This window comes from Patella vulgata, chromosome 6, assembly GCF_932274485.2.
Source record: "Patella vulgata chromosome 6, xgPatVulg1.2, whole genome shotgun sequence".
Classification (NCBI taxonomy): domain Eukaryota; kingdom Metazoa; phylum Mollusca; class Gastropoda; family Patellidae; genus Patella; species Patella vulgata.
This window is the reverse complement of record NC_065884.2, coordinates 56289419-56311054: the sequence shown is the minus strand read 5'-3', so window position 1 is coordinate 56311054 and position 21636 is coordinate 56289419. Positions and strand designations below refer to the sequence as shown.

The 21636-nt window shown below is 34.6% G+C and overlaps 2 protein-coding genes across 2 annotated transcripts; one reads left to right on the top strand and one right to left on the bottom strand.

Annotated features, from left to right (window-relative positions):
- The first annotated feature begins 949 nt into the window (after positions 1–949).
- Positions 950–5652, top strand: LOC126823224 (zygote arrest protein 2.L). The gene is made up of 2 exons (XM_050551901.2): positions 950–1195; positions 4771–5652. The coding sequence occupies exons 1-2, from the start codon at positions 1100–1102 to the stop codon at positions 4963–4965; spliced, it is 291 nt and encodes a 96-aa protein (XP_050407858.1). The 5' UTR covers positions 950–1099; the 3' UTR covers positions 4966–5652.
- Positions 5653–9799: 4147 nt separating this feature from the next.
- On the bottom strand, positions 9800–20595 carry LOC126824407 (ATP-dependent DNA helicase Q1). Its single transcript, XM_050553630.2, has 12 exons — positions 20509–20595; positions 19310–19486; positions 18690–18869; positions 17485–17790; positions 16328–16494; positions 15876–15957; positions 14674–14822; positions 13896–14013; positions 13304–13442; positions 12361–12455; positions 11648–11920; positions 9800–10484 (listed from the first exon to the last, which is right to left on the bottom strand). Exons 1-12 carry the CDS (start codon positions 20513–20515, stop codon positions 9802–9804), a joined length of 2376 nt encoding a protein of 791 aa, XP_050409587.1. The 5' UTR covers positions 20516–20595; the 3' UTR covers positions 9800–9801.
- Between the last annotated feature and the right edge of the window lie 1041 nt (positions 20596–21636).

Sequence of the window (21636 nt, the reverse complement as noted above, 5' to 3'; positions counted from 1 at the left end):
TATACCCTCCCATTTTCATCAAAGAGTCGAGAAAAAGTATGGGTATAATTGATGTTATGATTGATATATGGTGGCCCAGCGTCATCATTGAGGAATTTAACAGAATTTCTTTAAAACCTAAATGAAACGCAAAGTCAAAATAATAATAAAAAAGCAAAAGCAAAAGTAAAAATTCAATCAAAAGTAAAAGTTAAATCAAAAGTAAAAACAAAAGTAAAAATCAAATCAAAAGTAAAAATTAAAAGTAAAAATAAAATCAAGTAAAAGTGAAATCAAAAGTAAAAATAAAATCAAAAGTAAAAGTTCAATTAAAAGTAAAAGTTCAGTCAGAAGTCAAAGTAAAATCAAAAGTAATAGTTAAATGAAAATAAAAAATAAAATTAAAAGTAATAGTTATATGAAAATAAAAAATAAAATCAAAATTAAAAGTTGAAATGAAATGAAACGTCGTACTGTTCCGCTCCGACTGGCTATGAGGGAATTTTGATCGGGCAGTGGCACTATGGCTTACTCTTATATTGAATTTCAACTGCCAATGGATATTTTACGTGCACGCCAACTAAATCAGCTGTCTTTGCAGGGATTGAACACGCAACCTTCAGTCTAGCGAGCCAGCGTCTTACCCACTTGGCCACCGTGGCTCCAAGTCAAAGTTGAGCCAAAAGGAAAAGTTTAATCAAAAGTAAAAGTTTAACCAAAAGTTAAAGCAAAAGTAAAAGTTTAATCAAAAATCAAAAGTAAAAGTAAAATTAAAAGTTAAATCAAAAGTAAAAATTAAGTCAAAAGTAAAACGTAAAAACCAAAATGTAAATTAAAATCAAAACGAAAATGAAACTAAAAGAATTTTTAAAGGTAATTTGAAATGTAAAACAAAAGTAAAAGTGAAACGCAAAGTAAAAACATTTGTCGGTTTATATGATTCAACAACTAAATGATAAGGATAGGCCAATTTCCTGGTATGCTGTCAAGTAGGACATGCGCGCGTTCATGATAATTATAATACCTCATAATTGGCAACTATAGTTAGTCCTACACGAGACTTAGTAAAGCTGATTCATCGGATATTGTACTAGTAATTGATTTTTTAATTCCACTCATTATGAGCGATAACAGAAGATACGGATATTTACGGTGTTCATCTTGCAAAGAGAAGTGGGAGAGTTCACATGTTTACGTGAAGGAAGGAACGAAAAAGGTAAAGATCAACAATTCAACAATACGTGAAGTTGTTGATAACTCCTTATCAGATCATATTTGATGAATATGAAGCACTGGGGCATATTGTGGTCCGCGGAGGGCGTTTAACCATCTAGGCGCGAGGAAATAATTGTTGAATTTCGGCATACCTTGGAGCGCACCTGGCCTATGTCCGAGTCTCAACCAAGAATAAGCAACTTTCACTTTCACTTTCTATTAAACATATATTTTGTATCGAATCGTTCTAAATCTTGCTTTAGATACCTTCCCATATACAAACTTGGTGATTTGATGATATATGTAGACAAGAAACTTATTCGAACTAATAAATCTATCAAAAATTTGCTTCAAATCCCTCTCAAAACATTGTGTTGACCAGGAAATACCGGACGCTATAAAAATATATAAAAAGAATTCATGTTTGTGTCATGTGGCTTGGTAGTCAACGGGTGCCGAGCTGGAGGAGAATCCATTGCATATAAAAGACGATATTGTCTTAATCGCTGTTCATTTACCATAAATGTCGAAGTAAATTCTGGGATTATCCCCGCCCACATCTTTTTCCGTGTTTTTTTTTATCTCAGAAACAGTTGTACGCTAAAGTCTGTCACATTTTTCACGTCCGCTCAAGTTTATTAACATATACATCATGCTCCCCCTAACACAAGAGGCCAGACAATCTACGCGTGCAACATTTGACGCATATTCCTGAAGCCATGGCCCAAGAAATTCCTGTCTGGTCATTGCTGGATTGGCTTCTGATACTTGAACTTTTGAGGTAGTGTGTTTATTCTTCCCGTTCAATCAAATCAAGTACATCAACATGACAGCTCTTCGTTTAATCTGGGGGTCTTCCCTAAAACTTTGGACAGTGATTTAAGGTATTAAAAACGGTGAAAGTATTGTTCGACTCCATACAGTATTGTTTACATTGTATCCGTATTGATAGCCTCGTTTGTCACGCAATTAGTTTTTCTGCAATATTCTGCTATGCACTGGTTAATTCGGCATAATAAAATCGTGAGTCATGACGTAACGTTAGGTAAACATATTTGGTCCAATTTGGAGCTCTATTTAAAGCGTAATGATATTGTTACGCAGTAAGTTATTGGTTGTTAATCGGACTATTGACCAGTCATAATTTGGAACATAAATTTGCTTCCTTTACAGCAGTGTTAAGTGGGATTAGCTCTAATCAAACAAAACACTGCGAGGAGTATGCATTTGGCGTCACTCGAGCAGACAGCACTAATTCCTCAGGCTGTCAATCACTGCCAACCTCTCATTCTTGTCCTGTAAGCGCTCCAGTATTTGTCTAGTAAGATTTGGCGTCTCTACTTTCCATATGTACCAAAATTGCCATACTTTTATTGGAAATAACCACCCGGTAAATACGTTTGTGGGACAATATCGTTAAGCGTGTTTCCAAGTTGGAGTCAGTTGTTATCTATCTTGTCACGTGTCACAAAAAATATGTCTCCAAAATACCATAATTCAGCATAAGCCCGTGTACACTTGGTCGCGATAAGCGTGCCGTTCTCGGCACAGTACCAGGCCGCGATAATTTTCAAGAAATTGACGTATTTACATTACTCTAAAATAAACGGCTTCGGAACCGTGCCAGGCACGCCAAATGTGGAACTCTTCACAGAAAAGTTACTTCCAGTCACTATGCAAATTACCCGGACAAAAACAATTATGGCGGTTGATTTAGTCTAAGCAGCCATTTTGACAGAACTGGTGACAGAATTATCAAAGTTCGCGGGAAAAGGGTCAAGGTTCACATGGCGCATGCACAGTAATCCGTACTGAAACCGTGCTCAGACCGAATAGCGTTTACACTATGAAAATTTAACCGTGCCTTGTCTGGCATCGTGCCGAGATCACCTCACTTCAGTGGGCCAAATTGGCACGTACTCAGTACGGCACGCTTATGTTTTTGACCAGTTTACACTACAAAAAAAAATTAACGGGGTATACTGGCGCACTTAAAATTTGTAATGTAAAGGGGGCTATAGAAACACTATACTTTTACTTCTTATTCCGATTCTAATTGGTTTTCATTGTTTTGCGACGTCTATCTCAATATGTTACTTTCATCATGGGTATTGCACCAAGTTTTTTTTATTATTTAAAATAAAAACAGTTGGTAAATTTTATCATTAGTGGGGCATTTGTTATATGTACTAAAATAACGACCAAGTTATTATTAGACATGATTCATTGACGTAATTATATTTACTAGTTAAAACTGAGTAAAACGAAATCACTGGGGGGGGGGGATTTGCACAAGGGTTTTCTGAATTCCCAGTATCTTGAAAACGTCTACAGAATTGCGAATGACTCGAGCATTTGCATTTGAAACGTCTATATCTCGGCATCGGATTTGTAGATTTGTCGCAGCTTTTACTGGCGATCTGATAATCTCGGTCTCTCCAGTCCACATTGTTACCGCTTCGACTTGTCCATTCTATTTTTGTTTAAAAAAGAAAAAAATGACAAATTAATGAATATCTTCTGTACCAGTGCTATTTAAAGTAGTTAAGTCTCTAACTCAATTTCATCCAAAATCTTCGACATTGAAAACACGATTTATTTATCGGTTTAAATCAACATTGATGTTGTGATCGTACCGGGAAATGTGGCCTTGTGATATCCAGTATTTAAGACAAAATAAACATTTTACATTTGGTACACGAATCGTGTACCATAATGCGTTTCAGCGTTATTTGTAATAAGGGACTCTAAAAACGAGGCTAGGCATATTCCACAAGTCATGTCAAACGGTGACGCTATATTCTTATCTGGAGAGCAAGCCCAATAAATAATATCGGCGTAGACTGGAATAACCAGACGCTAGATCTTGAAATTCGATTGAGAATACTGGCGTATTTCGCCGAACCTAACTGATTAAAAATTACAGTAAAAACAGAAACATTTGTGTCAATTTCTAGGTCCCAAGTATTAGCGACTTAGCTCCTTTAAATTCAGCTTCTCGTGATAGTTTGGACCTAGGGTTCAGAAGCCGAAACCCTCGAGTAGGAGATTGCCAAGATCCTAAATTATTTAAATACCACAGCTACAATGTTGACTACTGTGAGAAGTGGGATCAGAATGTCCGTCTGACATATTTCAAGATTTGTTGAATCACTATCAACAATAACGTAAATTGGAACACTAGACAATGAATCAATCAAAACCATTGCACGACGCCAAATCATATTTCATGTATAATAGCAACAATTTATTAAAGCACGTCGTGATTTAAGGTGGAATATTGAATAAATGTAGCACCAAGACACTTGCCAAAACTGTTTGTGAGCCTCCATTCAAATAAGTGACGTTAATGTATTTGTTTAACTTGTATGGAAACTAAATATTGTGTATCTACATACGTCACTTCCTGTTTACATTGTAATTATTTAAAATTAAACACGGAATTTTTTTTAAAACAATAATTAGAAAATGTTTTTCTCTATGAAAAAACAAATGGGAAAATTGAATTTCTCTTCAAGATTATTTCAGACTTATTTGCAATATATTTCCTTTTATATATATATTTGTTTATTTAAGGTGGAGTTTGGACAAGAGTGTAAAAAGTGTAACATCGTTTGTTTTCCATATCATGTGGAACCAATCCAATGTTCTCTCTGTGGCCAAACTGGCTGTGACTGTCAAAAAGAAAGACATATTGATCCAGCTAAAGCCCACAGAGCTGATCTGTGTATGAGATGTAGAGCAGGGCTATTCTGTGATAAACGCAATTAGTAGACGAATACATAAAACACGACCAAAAGTATTCAAAATATTATTTAGATAGTAATTTAAAGCTACAATTTCATATTTTTAAGTTATATTTTTAAAATTTATCAAAATAAAGCATTAAGATAGATGGTATCCATAAACAGTCCTACCTTGTTAAAGAATAATCCTATTAATCCTATAATTCACTTTTGCCAGCTGAGAAATTGGCAAAAATATAATTTTCAGCTTCAAATTCAAACGTTTGAACATAGCTATTCTATGGAGGTAATAGGAAAACAAGGGGGGTAATTGTGTTATTATTTCCTGTGTCAATGATTTTTAAGGGTGGGAAATAATGCCCATGATCGTATAATAGTGAGTTGATAACCTATTGAGCAAAAGACAGAAATAATTATGTTTTGACTTTCTTAGAAATTATGAAATTCTCGCTTTAAGACATCACCAACTAAATTGTAACTGAAACTTGGATACAACGTCAATATTTCGTAGCTCTGAATTTACGAGGTCTTTTAATAAATCAAAACTTACAGTGCTTTATTTATATTTTAAATATTCAACTTTACTTTTTGTCTTTAATTTTGTTAATGTGATATAGATATCAAAATATGAATTATATACATTTTTGATACTCATTTTTTAATATGTGATAATCTGAAACAACTGTCAAAATGTGAATTATAATATATAGATTGAAGCTTTATATTGTTGTTCTCTTTTATCTTTCTTTAAAAGAGAGAGAGAGCGTGAGAGAGAGATTTATGAAATATGCAGTTGGTAACTACATGTACAGTTACATAACTTACAGTTTCCCCACCTCCGTCCGGGGTCTATTGGTCCACCATAGCTCTTGGAGTTTTTCCTTTTTTTTTTCAAATTTGCAGAGATTTGGACATGGAAGAACTAAATTGATAAATCACATTGTAATCACCCCACTCGACACAAACTAGGTCATTTCGGGACTAATATATGGTTGAATTTTATTTCAATAATTCGCTTGGTCCTAGGGGTCTTTAGCAGTGGGAGGAAACCGGAGATTGCACAGGCTACCCTACTCCTTGTCACGTACAACCGGGGAATCGAAATCACCCCCCCACCCCCATTTTTTTAAGAAAAGAAAAAAAATTGTGGTATACCAAAAAGATATATTTATTATAATTCGATGCTTACAGGGTTTTAAAAGTAAATTCGGTTTTTCGGAGTAAACCATATTTTTATCAAATGATTTTATTTTTATTAAAGAATTAATGGGATAAAACTAACTTGCATCATCAAGTCAGTTGTGTAATCCTATAGCTTTCTAATGGTACCGCTGTCAATTACCATAACACAATTTATCAACGAACACCGAAAAGAAAAGGTCAGGCATTCTCAGGCTTAAGTAAAGAATTTCCTCGACTTTCAATCACTGTTTATGAGAAACATCTTTGATCAAGAAACACAAAACTTTACACATGGTTTCTTATTGATGTATTTGATACATTAAAACACGAGGCTTTATTTTAGTTAAAATACGGCGAACAATTTTGAGTAAATTCTTAAGGCTGGCAATGTTTTGTAAAACCCAGGCCTGGTTTGAAAAACATTTTTTTTTCTGTATTATACGATAATCCACGTTATTGGGTCTTAAATAGTTCAACAGTACAATCTACCATTCCATTCATTTCCTACAGCTGACACGAATATAAAAAATACAAATGATATTATTACCATGTTTCTTGCTCTATTCAAATGTTACAAATCTCACGCACGCCATAAATTGTTATGACACGTAGAAAAATGATTTTACAGAAATACGATAATGTACAAATACCCGAATAAATACAAGAAAGCATAAAGGAGTGTCTATTTGGTTATAACACCGTTTTTTTACTACGGATTTTTAAAGGGATCGTTTATACTAACGGCAAGTAACATTGGTCATTTTGAGACTAAATTAGCCACGTTTTAAGTCTATGCAAAGCACTAATGGTGAAAACGAACCCGGCCGAATTTTTGTTCGCGCGGAAAATTGTGCGGATTCCTCAAGAGCGAATTTTTGGATATGGTTCCCGCGAACGATTTTCATTAGCCAATCAAGAGTGAGCGGCCATGCTTTAAGAGTTTAAGAATCTGGGCAGGAAGTAGATTCGGATGTTGACAATTAAACATTCTTTTCCAATTATATTATACAGTCCTACTCACAAACCAGGTTTCTGTATAATCCATCCATGTAAATAAAATGAATTGAATTGAGGTTAAATATCCTACATTTCTGTATCAGCAGTTTCTACCTACTTAATCAAATCCCAACTGCCAAGAGATTTTTACGTGTACGCCCACCGAACGGCTGGACGCTGTTCCGTGACAGGCTCACCGTCCTGGAACACTGACAAGGCGGAACCAGGCTAGAAAATCCCCGCTGAACTTTCTCGGCGTTCGAATCAAAGTGTCAGCACAATACTATATAGCTGACACTTTAGATTATCTATCTGTCAAGACTTCTTTAAACCTACATACCTATCTCGTTAGTTAATAAGTTCCAGCTTCTGGTATATATATATATATATATAATGTAATTAGAATAACATCATTGTAACATATGTACAAACAAAACACATTCCCACTGTTTTGGTGTACTGTATATTTTTAGCAATTCAAGATATTGACAAAAGGAATGCATATTCAACCTTGTTATCCCCGACAATATTTTTCAACAGCAGCCGAATTCAGGTCTTAGCCGAGCATTTTAAAAAAAAACTCTTGCAATCTTATTAAGGGACAGTCTGACAACCATGTACTGGTAGTGTACATGTTATAAGATGTACTGCAAACGTGACACTATCTTGACAATTTAAGACTAAGGTGATAATAGAGCGTTATTTGAGTTTCACTTTTTGGACATTTTGACTTCACGTTGTGTTTTTAAAACTCTGGAACCGTATAGGTTTAAATCTAAGTCCATGTCAATCAGCAATACAGGAATTAACAAGTTAGATTAATAAATTTACGTACTTTAAAGTAACAACGTTTGTAACTGATCCATGGCAATCTTACTAGAAATCTACATGGGTGGCTCGAAGAAGTACGATATACTATATTACTGTCTCAAAATCTATCTATCTGAAAATCTATGTTATGAAAGGCTTCATGATTCCTGTGGAAAAATAAATGCATGGTAGTATTTACCTGATCGGTCAGTCTGCAAAGTCTATACCCCAGAGTTAAACATTGACCTAAACATTGTATTAATAAGGACAATGGGTGTTTATTTGTATAGGAATTAGCAGACGGGGGGAGATTCTCTGCGACTCATGGTGGGTACCAACATTGATATTGATCAAATTGATATGGTCAGGCAATGTTGACATCACTGAACTTTTTTGCTAGTTCAAAGTTAATTTCCAGGACACCTACTTAACCCCAAATCTTACTTGCATTCCAAAAGGCAATTACAATCAACATCCTACTTTTCTGATCCAACCAAGCTAACGAACACAAGCATTTATGCCATGTAATGTGCTATAAGGGATATTTTGCCCACTCTTCATCAAATTCCCACTGTCCAGGGTTCTTTAACAGACGCTGTTCCTAGCCTGCTTACACTACTGACAAGAATAAACCACACTAGAAAATCCTGAGGAACTTTCTTCGCAAACACCAGGATTGAACCCCAGACCTCCTGGTTAGTGAGCCAATTTCTTAAATGACTGAGCCACCAATTAAAATATAGGACATTCTGGTAATACAATACCCAGTTCAACATTATAAAGAGCTACTGTTGACCATGTGAAGGCAGTGACCATGATACATTAAACAGACCAGTGTATTATTTGATTTGATAATCTTATAGTATTAGGTCGCGTGTTCGATCCCTGCATTGGCTGAGAAAGTTGATCAGGATTTACTGACTACTGACATGGTTTCCCCTTGTCAGTGGGCCTAACAAGGACAGTTGTCTAGTTGTTCAGATGGGACGAAAACCAAGGTCCTGTGTACACATTGGCATGCACCTAAAAGATTCTTTGGCAGTTGGAATTCGATATAAGAGTAGGCCATAGCGCCGCTGCCTGGGCAAAATTTCCCTCATAGCACACTGTATGGCGTATGCCTGTCTTCATTAGCCCAGTCAGAGCAGAACAGTAGGACATTAAACCCCATTTCATTTCATTTCATTTCTTATAGTATTATACAATTAGTATTGGGCATCTTAAGTAACCTGCCTGTTTACAGTGAAGATAAACTGAGTTCAATTACAAAGTATGAACTATTAGAATTACACTATCAAGGTATCAATAGACTGAAAAGTTACGCATGTGTTCAGTTCTAGATGTATGAATGATGCAACTTTCATTTTGTTACATAGAGATATCTTGACTGGCTTTTGAGATGTTCTTAAGATGAATAATCACATACCACCAAATTCAAATATTCAACTGAGAATTCTTGAATAAGCAATGATACAATTATCATAATGGGTCTATTTTTAAAACGATTTCTGGAATAATAATGGTAAACCAAAATATAATTTGTTTCCACGGAAATTCAACTGAAATTATTTTAATTAGCACAACTAACGTAATGGGGTTATGTGTTTATGAAGTTACATAAAAATATCTTGAACAGTACTGAGATATGCTTTAGAAACAAAACCTGGATGGACAGACAGATTGAGCTCATTTCAATATCCCTCGCTAATATATGTCACCGTTCAGAACAGGATAACTAAATGTAAAGGATTTGCCCTGTATGAAATATAGGTCTTGTCAAACAGCAACTCATATAATTTATATGAATGGATCATTAAGATAATTGCACTAGTAATTAATTACTAAAACAAACAAATGGCATATTTTCAACATTTTATGTATCAAAGTCTGAATCTGAATTTCCAATACATATAGGAACACTGTCTGTTGAACCATTAACACTTAAACCACCAGTTTCCACTTGTTTTGAAACAGAGTTACTTCCCTTAACAATCTTCTCATCTTGTGAATTAGGTTTATTTTTCGATCTTTCATTTTTAAAAGCTTTCTTTTTAGGTGGACTTAATTCGCCGAAGTCTAAACCATCACTGTCACTATCACTAATCACAGGCTTTCGCTTCTTAATCTTAGAGTTATTTCCCTTAGAATGAAAGCTCTTAGAGTTGTTGCTCTTTGTTTTGTTAGGTGACACATGATCAGTTGTAAAGGAACTGAGCTGGGAATTCTCTCTGTTGATGACAACTAATTTAGGTTTTTTATTCAGTGTCTCTAGATCTGTTTTACCCGATTTAACATTTCCAAGATTACCATTGTTGTGGCTTGAGGAAGTAATGGTTGCTGACGAATTGAGTGTTTGCTTGGAAGTTGATTCTTTAGATAGTTTTTGTGACATGGTTGAATTGGATGACAAATGTGTTTTTGGGGATTCTTTGGATGATTTGGGTGTTTTTGTGGATGCCTGAGATGATTTGGGTGTTTTTGTTGCACCCAATGCCTTTACTTTGAAATCAAAGGAGATCTGACGATTTCCATTCAACAGTAAATTTGCCTTGGGACCTGGAAAACAATATAAAATAAAGACATAAAACAAAAATACAAGATTGTTGGTTGGATAAAAGAAGAATTTTGAAAATAAACAATTTCACTTTATTAAAGGTACATTATGGGAGATTAGATAAAGAGCTGAAAATTTCAGTCAAATTGATCCACTCTGAACTGAGAATTTAGCGACTGAATTTTTGGCCTAGCCTCGAACATCAATACTAAAGTCAGTACGATAAAAAACATAGTCTCGATTATCCATTTCATGATTAAATCATGAATGAAAGTTGAGCAGCAAATCAGATCCTAATCCAGGTAATATCACAGGCTAGCAATGACATCGAGAGTTGATTATGGTCTGGATAAGTTAATCAATGTCTAATTAATAGTTTACATAACATTTCAGACCTAAACAAAGACCAGCAATAGGCAGATTTAGCTCTTGCATAATGTATGTTTAACCATAGTTTAGTATTCAATGCTAGATATTAAAGATTGATTTGACCAATCTATAGACATATGTCTTAATGACCATTTTACGGAATAATACCAAATATTCCAAGCACTGCATGACTTGAGGGTAAACTCCTTGAAATCACTAAAAATCTGTCTCAAATTTATATACAATCAAATTTGAACATGCATGAGTACATGTTTAGTAAAATCACATGGAATCGAAAATTATTTTTTTTACCCCCTCTCAAAGACCTCGAAAACATTAATGGCCCTTTAACAAATATTTTTTGAAAAATTATAGCTTAAAGACGAATTTGATAAAAAAAGATAAATGAAATGAAATGGAGTTTAACGTCCTACTGTTCTGCTCCGAACTGGGTTAAGGATGACGGGCATACGCCATAGAGTCTGCTATGATGGAAATTTTGCCTGGACAGCAGCACTACAGCCTACTCTTATATCGAATTTCAACTGTCAAGGGATCTTTACGTGCACGCCAATGTATACATGAGACCTCGTTTTTTCGTCCCATCCGAATGACTAGACAGCTGCCCTTGTCAGGCCCTCCATCCTGCTTCACTGACAAGGGGGAACCACGCCGGAAAATCTGGATGAACTTTCTCGGCCAATGCAGGGATCGAACACCCAACCTCCAGGCTAGCGAGCCAGCGTCTTACCCACTTAGCCACCGTGATCCCCCTAAAAAAGATAAAGTAACTCACCTGGTAATATATAACTAATTGTAGTGTATGCTGTAAAGTGGAAATCTTCCTTTAAATATCCATTTAGTAACATATACCCTATAATAATATCAGCTTTCTCCTTAGATATAGTTGTCACTTTAATGTCCTTCACTTTTAGCGAGGCTTGACCCTTGCCAAACCAGGAGTCCACAAGTTTCAAGGCAGTGACTCGTTGATCTGTTTCGCTGGCTTGTTTTAATATAGCCAGAACATTTTTACAGTGATTCGTAATGTCAATAGTAGTGGATGTATCTGAAAATAGATGAAGCCTATAAAAAACAAAGACATAATGCTAACGGGTGTAATGCATGAAGCAGGATATGATTATCTGTTTGGAAAAAGATGAAACCACATTTAAAATGGATTAAATTTCCATATAGAAAAAGAGAGAGAAATAGGGTTTAATGTCCACTTGCCACAAACTGGGTCGTGTGACACTAAGATATGGTTCAATTTTGTTTCAATAGGGGTCTTTAGCAGTGGGAATAAACTGGAGGATCCTGAGAATACCCAAGAGGTTGGAAAGTTAACCCTACTCCTAGTCACATATGAAGCTAGAAATCAAAACTATGCCACTTGATTCAATGACAGACCTTATGATCTAAAGCACACATCAGACCAATGAGAAGAGAAAATGAGTTCAAGCATAGAGTCTCGGTAGACTCACAAGATCTATAGAAATGCTATCTTACATATTGAGTTAAGATCACAGTGGTCACACATGCCATCACATTGACTGGCGTCCCACGATTCTCCAAAATGTTGAGCTATCATCGACCGTCTACACCTGTAAACAAAATAATCTCATATAATTCTAGAGTAAAACATTTTTTTACTTTGAATACCTTTTACTTTAAAGCTTGGACGTTCACATATACCTTCCAAATCTTTAAAATATAGATGTAACATCATCCTATGATGTGGGTGTACCATTATCTTAAAGGACAATATTGGTGCCAGTCAGTATCACATATATGATAGGATGATGTTACATCTATATTTTAAAGATTTTGAAGGAATTTTTAGAGGGCAGAAATTCGGCTGTGTATCTGTCATCACTCATCACATCAGTCAGTTATATAGAGGGATGACTCGTGTTTTCCTTTGGCGTTCGTCAATTCCGATTCAGGAAACCTATATTACTCAGCTTTCGTAGCAATGATCTGTGTTAAAATTATATTTGGAATGTGTTTAACCAGCTCTATCACATATGTGATAATGACTGGCACCAATATTGTCCTTTAAATAATGTATGGACATGTCAATCGTACATTATTTATACTAGATCAAATATTGGACTTGCGTTACAATTTCATTGAAATTCAAGTGTGAGATATTGTCTCTATTTTAAGTTGTTTAATGGTCATGAACAAGACATTGTGTAATATATTGATACAACACTCGGACTTAGGCTCTCAATACATTACTTAATGTCTTGCTCTTGACCTTTAAAGAAGTACTATGTATAATTTAGATAAAGGGCTGGTCCATGCCATAATAGTACAAATATAGAAAATGAAAAATTAATATATTGAAACTTTCAGACAAATTCTTTATTCTCTGCAAATAAGCTAATATAAATATTTTAACTATGTTTAAATACAACAGTACTATTAAAGCTGATTAGCAACCCACCTTTTAGAATCTAGACAATACGCTAATATACCATATAAACATTTTAACCCTGTCTGTTCAGTAAAGACCATTGTACTCTGTCTAAATATATCAGCTAAACGATAAAATACAATACACTCTGATTTCTGTTCATCTCTACCTGAAATAAAGATATAACAGCAACTCATGAACATTTATCATAGCAGAAACATTTATCTGAAACCCCCCAAAAAGTTGTTCAACTTTAATGTCTAGTTTGTATTATTTCATGGGTTGGACACCTGAAGACAAACCAAGTAATGGGCTTTGAATGTATAATATAACAGTATTTATCCACACTTGTCTAAGAAGCATTCTGTGTATAAGATAGCGAAACATTATGGGAAAGAACAACGAAGAAATTCATAGTGGTATCCCTGAAAAAAAAACTAGCTGTGAAGGATTGGATATACCTTACTCTGTAAAAAGGACCCACAAGGCAAGAAGCAAAAGTTGTGCCCAGAAATATGAACAACTTAGATATAAACTATCATAAATATACAGTTTTTATTTTCAGTTGACCATCAGGACTAATCGCAGACAAGACTTTCTTTAATGACATAATTGTACTAACCGGCACGCCCACTCTCTTGATAAAGATTTTCCATAGATTTACTGATTGAGTGATGAATAACGAACCTAACATTAGGTTTATCAATACCCATTCCAAACGCTATTGTAGCCACTACAACCTGTCATCAAAATTATACATTTAATTACAATCAAAATTATACATTTAATTACAAAACAACCTGTCATCAAAATTATACATTTAACAACACATCAACCTGTCATCAAAATTATACAATTAATTACAAAACAACCAGTCATCAAAATTATACATTTAAATACAAAACAACCAGTCATCAAACTTATACATTTCAAATTACAAAACTATAAAATATTGAAGAGATTTCAGAATCTGTTCACCATTATTTCTAACATATAAATCCAAACCTAATTCTAACCCTTCTTTGCTGTGGTGTAGAAAATAAAGGCAATGAATGTGGCGATTCTGGTATCTAGTTCATATAAAAACTCTCTGTTAGAGATTAAAAGTTTCAAACTTTTACATATATATATATAAGCTTCAACATTTCAGCGGAGATCCTATAACATTATCAGTAAAACAATAATGAACATGTCTGGAGAGGAATGGTGTTTAATGTTTCGACTGTCATCAACATTTTGAGACTATATGGTTTTTTGATTGGACAGCAGCATTCGTACCTATTATTACTGAATTGCCAATTGTCAATCTGGTTCTCTAAAGTATGGCTCTTGGTTTTCCATCCCTTCCAAAGGACTAGGCACACAAGTAATCTGTACACATATTAAAGAGAGTTACTCACCAGAACTTGTCCAGTACTCCACATATGATGTATTCTACTTCTTTCCTGTGATGACAAATTGGCATGATAACATCCAGATCGTATACCACGTTTCTGCAACCCCGACGTCACTTCTTCAGAATCTTTTCTTGAGAAACAATATACAATACCTGCAGAAATTAACATAAAACCGGATTAAAACAAGACCAATCTAATAAGAAAATAACACCAACAAATCAATGATAGATAATCAACTTGTTTGGATTTAACCGGATTAAATAGAGGTCAATCTAATAAGAAAACAAAACCAACAAATCAATGGTAGATAGAGAGAGAGAGAGAATGGGGTTTAACATACACTCGACACAAACTAGGTCATTTCAGGAATAACATATGGTTTAATTTTATTTCAATTATTCGCTTGGGCATAGGGGTCTTTAGCAGTGGGAGGAAACCGGAGGACCCGGAGAAAATCCACAAGGTTGGACAGGCGACCCTACTTCTTGTCACCTACAACTGGGGATTCGAAACCACGCCAGTTGACTCAATGACAGGCCTTATGATACAGCGCGCACGTGCTAACCATTCGGACATCCATGATCCACCCCACCCCCCCTCAATGGTAGATAATCAAGTCCAACTTCTTTGGATTTAACAGGATTAAAAACAGGCCTATCACTAGATTTCACCCAATAAATATAGGCGGTGCTGGCATCTTTATATTGTCTCCAGAGGGCGCCAAATGTTTTTGAAATTGTTAATTTCCTATGTCTTTGTAAATACTGTACAGATCTGAACCATGTTTGGAGTGATATTCCTTTTAATTTTATAGATTTGCCTTCACAATCCCTCAAATGACCAATAGTGGCTTTAAGATCAGATATTAGGGTTGCTATGATACATCATGGATAGCCATTATCACAAATGATAATCAGGATAAAACAATTTGATATTGTTGTATCCTCATTACCAGCTATTCAGTAATTCAACACCAGTAATTAGGATATTTATCAAATACCCTGTATAGAACAAAATACCTAAATATAACTTGTAATTGTAATAAACATACCTGATTGACAATTAAACCAACTATATAGAACAAAACACCTAAACATAACTTCAGTAATTAACATACCTGATTGACCATTAAACCGATTATATCGAACAAAAAACCTAAACATAAATTCATTATTCACCTTATAAATACCTTGTAATTAACATACCTGATTGACCATTGAACCGACTTTGAATAATTTTCTGAATTTCGTCTAAAGCTTCAACTTGTGTGGCTGGCTTTGGTCGAACCTTAAACCGAAATTGTGCATTTACATATGCTGCAATTTTCACTCGTGAATGTGTTACTGTGCATGACAGACACTAATATATTAAATTACAGATTTAATATCTATTGTAAAATGGAGCTCAGAATAAATGAATTAACTGATCCTGAGGGCCGATTTAATATTTATAAATTACTGATTTGTCAGTGAGTTTTCCTTAAAATTTAATTTCAAAACATCGACTAATATTCATAAGCCTTTAGCTTGTTGACATATCCTTTCAATTGTACTTGTGTATGACTATTTATAATTATAAGAATAGAATATTATACAATAAAACCAAACATTATTTTTTATCAACAGACGAAGACTTCCAAAGTGTAATGGTCTCTTACCTGATAATAAAGATTTGGACGGTTAAAGGAAGCTCGGAACAGCTGACATTTTGGTATATTTAATATCTTTTTAACATCCTCTAATACATTGACAGTCGCTGTAGCAGTTAAACCCAGTATTGGTACTTCAGGAAATTGACGTTTCATGATTCCCAAAAATTTATAATCTGAAATGATATAATAATACAAATTACATACTGATGCATTTCAATGCAGAAGGTGTTGTTATTGATTTATTATTCTCTGATTATAAGAGAAAACAAAAAAAAAAACATTGGGTTTTTCAGACGGTGTCATGTCACTCACAAAAAGCTGCATGACTGTTTTTTTCTTTCAAAAAAAAAAAAATATCCTCATATAACCGCACGGTCATGTGTCCCAAGTTAAAGGGAGGTAACTCTATTGAACAAGCCTGGTTAAATTTGGAAGTGTCAAGTCATTTGGATTTTCCGGGCTGGCTCCCCTTTGTCAGTGGTACTGTAGAGAAGGCCAAGCAGGAAAATAGTGTCTTGTTATTTGGATGGGATGGAAAACAGAGGTCCAACTATACACTTAATGCTAAGAACCCTCAACAGATTGGATAATTAATCCTCAAATATCAAAATTATTATGCAAATACAGAATGAAATAAACTCTAACTATTTACTGGGATGAAAAATTATAAAAGCATCTTAGTGTAAATTTTTCAATAATTAACAGGTATCAAATGGCTAGTCTTCAAGCTGACAAGTAGGATCATATTTCAGTTCAAATAATGGATAAAGGAATCAACTTATACTGTACACCAATCTGATTAATACACAGATCCTATTTTATAGTTTAAAATTCTGTTTTACTTGCCTTCACAACACTAGGATCTGGAAGAGTTGTTATATAACAGGCGTGCTAGTTGATGTGAGGAATTAGCCAATGAAACAGTCTGTTACGGCAAGTTCTTGGCGTGCTCTGCACAGAACTATGGGTAAACCCCTAGAAGCATCAACGCTGATTGATTAATCAATGTCTGACGTCACAGGGTCAAAAGCCGCTCGTATAAAACACCTGACACAACCTCTCAGTACAACTGGTCAGATCTTCATATAGTGTAAGCCATTGAAAGTATAAAAAAACGAAACGGAATATAGATTTAAATTTAATCAGATTGACTGTACACCTACCTGGTCTGAAATCATGTCCCCACTGAGAACAACAATGTACTTCATCTATAACAAGTCTAGCGAACCTTCCCACTTGATACATTTTTTCTAATTTATTCATAAATCTTTTACTCTTGGCTAATTTCTCTGGTGTAACATACAACAGTTTTAACGTGGCTTTAGGATTGGTCATGGCATCGAAGATGCTTTTAGCTTCGGCAGTAGTGGTAGATGAATTGAGAGTTGTGGCATGGATGTCTAAGGCCTCCAGCGCCATGAGCTGATCCTCCATTAGGGAAATCAACGGTGACACAACTAGAGTTATGCCTGAAATAAAATAGAGACAATATTTAGGCAAGAAACCACTTAGGTTTAAAGAGGAATATTTTGCTCAGGCTTGGATATGACGAATTCAGTTCTACCTAACAAAATATTAGACCCTAATGAACTAGTATTTTTTTAATTATATAATTGTAAATGTTAAATCTCTAAAAGGCAGATCCATTCAGTAATATACAAAGATATAACAAATTCTTTACCACTTATACCGCCCAAAGCCGCCCTTACTAGGGCTCTTTAGACAGTCCTGCCACATGTCACATTTAGACCGCTCTGACTAGGGTTCCTTAGATTGCACGTCGTGTGTCGCACTTAGACTGCACAAATAAAGCCACCCTAACTAAGGCTCCTTAGACTGTACTGCCGCATGCTTATAAGTTGCACCAGCACAAATTAGTAAATGTTCTTATAATATGGAAGCTATTCACATATCTCGGGTGGTTTTAGACAGTCTACTAAGAAACAGCAATTTTTATTGTTTTGGTCTGTCCAATGATATTCCAGTAGAGAAATTATTACTTTTTTCTAATTTCCTTGGGATATTCAATATTTACATGTGCTGTAGGTATAAACTAATTGATACCAAGAAGTGAAGAGGATTATAGAATAAGGGGAGGGGAAGAGGAGAGAGAGACGGGGAGAGGGGTCATTGAGGGGATAGCCTGCACACATCAAAAGACTGTTTGATTGATCAGTAAGTTCATGTGATCTGAACACAGACTTCAAAGAGAATATATAAGTTGTCGATGTGATAGATGTGAATTGAATACACATACAAATCTGACATCTGATTTTAATGAATTTGTTGAAAGTGATTATTCAACTTTATATTTACATTCTTGAATACACAGAACAGGAATAGAGAGTGGACTATCTATCAAACATACCTTTAGATACAACTGCTGGAAGTTGAAAACACAGACTCTTGCCGCCACCTGTCGGCATTATTAACATACAATCTTTACCAGATAAAGTAACATTCATAGTCTGCAGCTGCATGGCACGCAATTTGTCTAATTTAAACACAGATTTCAGTTTATTGTCTAAATCAGAAGACCAAGAAAAATCTGAAATAAGAGAATTGAAGAAATCTAAATAACACAAATGGGTGGGTGGTGAGAGTTGATTTTACTGTTTTCTCATGAATATCTACATGTTTTGTCATTTTGACCAAAACAGACCCCTAATAACTGAGATCCAGCTCTAGAATTTAAACATGGGAAACATTTAACCCTTTAACAATTGGACCGTACATAACCGTAGATCCTCCCAAATACATCAAGTCACGTGAATAACTATATGGTGCCTATCTGTGAACTAGAGCTGTCCTACAATATGTTGGCAGCTATTCAGTTAATAAAGAAACTTGGGCATTATGGGTTATCCAGGGATATAAGGGTATGAACTACATAACTTTTCTCTTATTTTCTTCACTGAACTGATCTTGTCAATATTTACCAAGAGCTAAAGGATTAAAAGATTGATTAATTGGTAGGTTTATGTTTACCATTTTTATTCCAGTCTGTAGCTGTATCTTGTTTAGAAGATTCACTATGTTCACGCAGTATTTTTTCTAGTGAGTCTTTTTGCTGTAATAAAGATGACTGTCTATCTAATAAATCTTGTAATAAAACTTCTACTTCAGTCAATTCTTCTTTTACTTTCCTTAAATTTTCTCGATATGCTGATAAATAAAATACATGATTTAAAAAAATCAAAGGTATTACCCGACTTCACCATTTTTAACTAAGTCTACATGGACTAAGTTAGCTAAGCTGAGATATACTGATGTGCTTGTTTTTAGCTACGATTGGGTGCCTTTAGTTCCAAGTGGCAAACTCAATTTCTTTATTAATGCATGTAACATCTTAAAAATAAGATAATTTTATACTATTATGACTAATTAAACTTACAGAGGCCAATGAAGTGGCGTTTAAATTAATGAAGCATTGTTTTTAACCGACATACATTGTCATACATCTCCCATTTAAAAATGGCATTTATATATAGTAACGGCTTAATGCCTCTATTTTAAATACAATGATTTATATCTGTTTCAGGTAGGATTATATGGTTGTTGGATGTGGCAGAAATATTATAAATAACTACAATCAATCGTTGTTTTGATGAAAAATATTGTCAATTTTGCTTACTGAGGCCCGATGTGATGTGATATGCGTTGGGTTTTGCTACGTAGAACTATATAGCCCCATCTCTTATCTTGAAACACAAAGGGTTGAGAGATGAGGATTTTTATCTAGTATTTATTAGGTGTGTAATGAAGACATCTCCTTTCTCTACAATAATATATTTTAGATTCAAAGACATAATTATACTCTATTATATAGTCCAAATTTGGTCTTTGCGCCAAATTCAAGTTATGATGAGACCTGCCGCCCAAAAAAAACATTAAAAAAAATATTTTTGACGATTATAATAAAGGCACTTCTAATCATCCCTTACTGACAGCACCAATAAACATGATACCTGTACGCGACAGTCAGGATTCAATGAGAATGAAGCGGCGCTACTATAATATATCTTTGAGATTATTTATATCATTCATATTAATTATGAATTTATGATTAAATTTTAAAATGATTTATGGCGGCTATTCAGTTCGACTTTCCAGCTTTTCGGCCGTTATTGAGGGGCTGGCACAGTCTATAAAAGACGATAATGCTTTGTTAAAATAACTATACGCACCATCCATTCTGTGTTTATTGAAAAATCGTGCAAATTTATATCAATATTTACGTTGGCTTTATTTTCATGGGGGCTGACATCTTGAAAATACCCGTATTTAAAGAGTTGTCTCCCGTTGGGGGCCATACTATTTGGATTCAGACTAGCAATTATTTGTCCATTTGTTAAATAGCTGTAAACATCACAGGGTGTAACGTTTTGCTCAACATTCCGTTAGTTCAAATCCTTATAGGCACACAGTGGACCGCATTTGACACTCTCCTCGTCATAATTTTGTAGAAGTTGGACTGTTTAGAATTTTTGCAAGGAGGATTTGATGTTGACATGGTTGTCCTACATTACAGGAGCTAAACCCGTAACTCAATATTATCCATAATATTTAAATTTACAAACACGAATTGGAATTCCATATTGGTCCATTACAATCAATATTGATGTTGTATTCTTACCATGAAAATATGTGATCTTAATATCCAATATTTAAGACACAGTGAACATTTTTAAATCACTAGGCTATACGACTCGTGTATTCTATGGACATAATGGGTACGGGTGCCATTTTTAATGACCAAAGAAAATTACCCAAAGCCCCCCCCCCCCCCCCAAAAAAAAAAATTTAATATAAATTATTTTATATACGCTATTATTACCTTAATTTTGTGTTTTTAGAACCACTTTCGCCTTTTTAAAATTCCAAAGAATAGAGCTATTCGGCCTATAATGTCTTGAATTTTGACGTCTGAAGCGACCGATAACTACAACCGGCCAGATCTTCACGTAGTAGAGGCCATCGAAAGCATAAAAAAAAAAACGAAACGAAATAATCTGTAATTTAATCAGATTGATGTTGTCAAACTACCCATAGGAAATGTCACCCCTCTAAAATCGAAACAGGATGTTTATGTCGTAATGATTATCATTCCCGCATTAAAATAATGAGAATGGACCAAAACCTGGCATAAAATCTTAATTTGAACATTTCGCACTCCCTCTATGCCAACATAAATCACAGGAAAAGGTAGAACCAATTAAAGAACAATAACCTAAATCATTTTTAAATATGTGAAAAAACACAACATGTTTTCACAACATGTTTTGAAAACCAGAATTCTTTTTGTTCCAGTACAT

Coding starts and splice junctions, on each gene's coding strand:
- LOC126824407 (XM_050553630.2), bottom strand. Junction 14,014..14,673: donor GGAGTACTGGACAAGTTCTG/GTGAGTAACTCT, acceptor TTTTGATGACAG/GTTGTAGTGGCTACAATAGC. Junction 11,921..12,360: donor CTGTGATCTTAACTCAATAT/GTAAGATAGCAT, acceptor ATCTATTTTCAG/ATACATCCACTACTATTGAC.
- LOC126823224 (XM_050551901.2), top strand. CDS start 1,100: ATGAGCGATAACAGAAGATACGGATATTTACGGTGTTCATCTTGCAAA. Junction 1,196..4,770: donor TGAAGGAAGGAACGAAAAAG/GTAAAGATCAAC, acceptor TGTTTATTTAAG/GTGGAGTTTGGACAAGAGTG.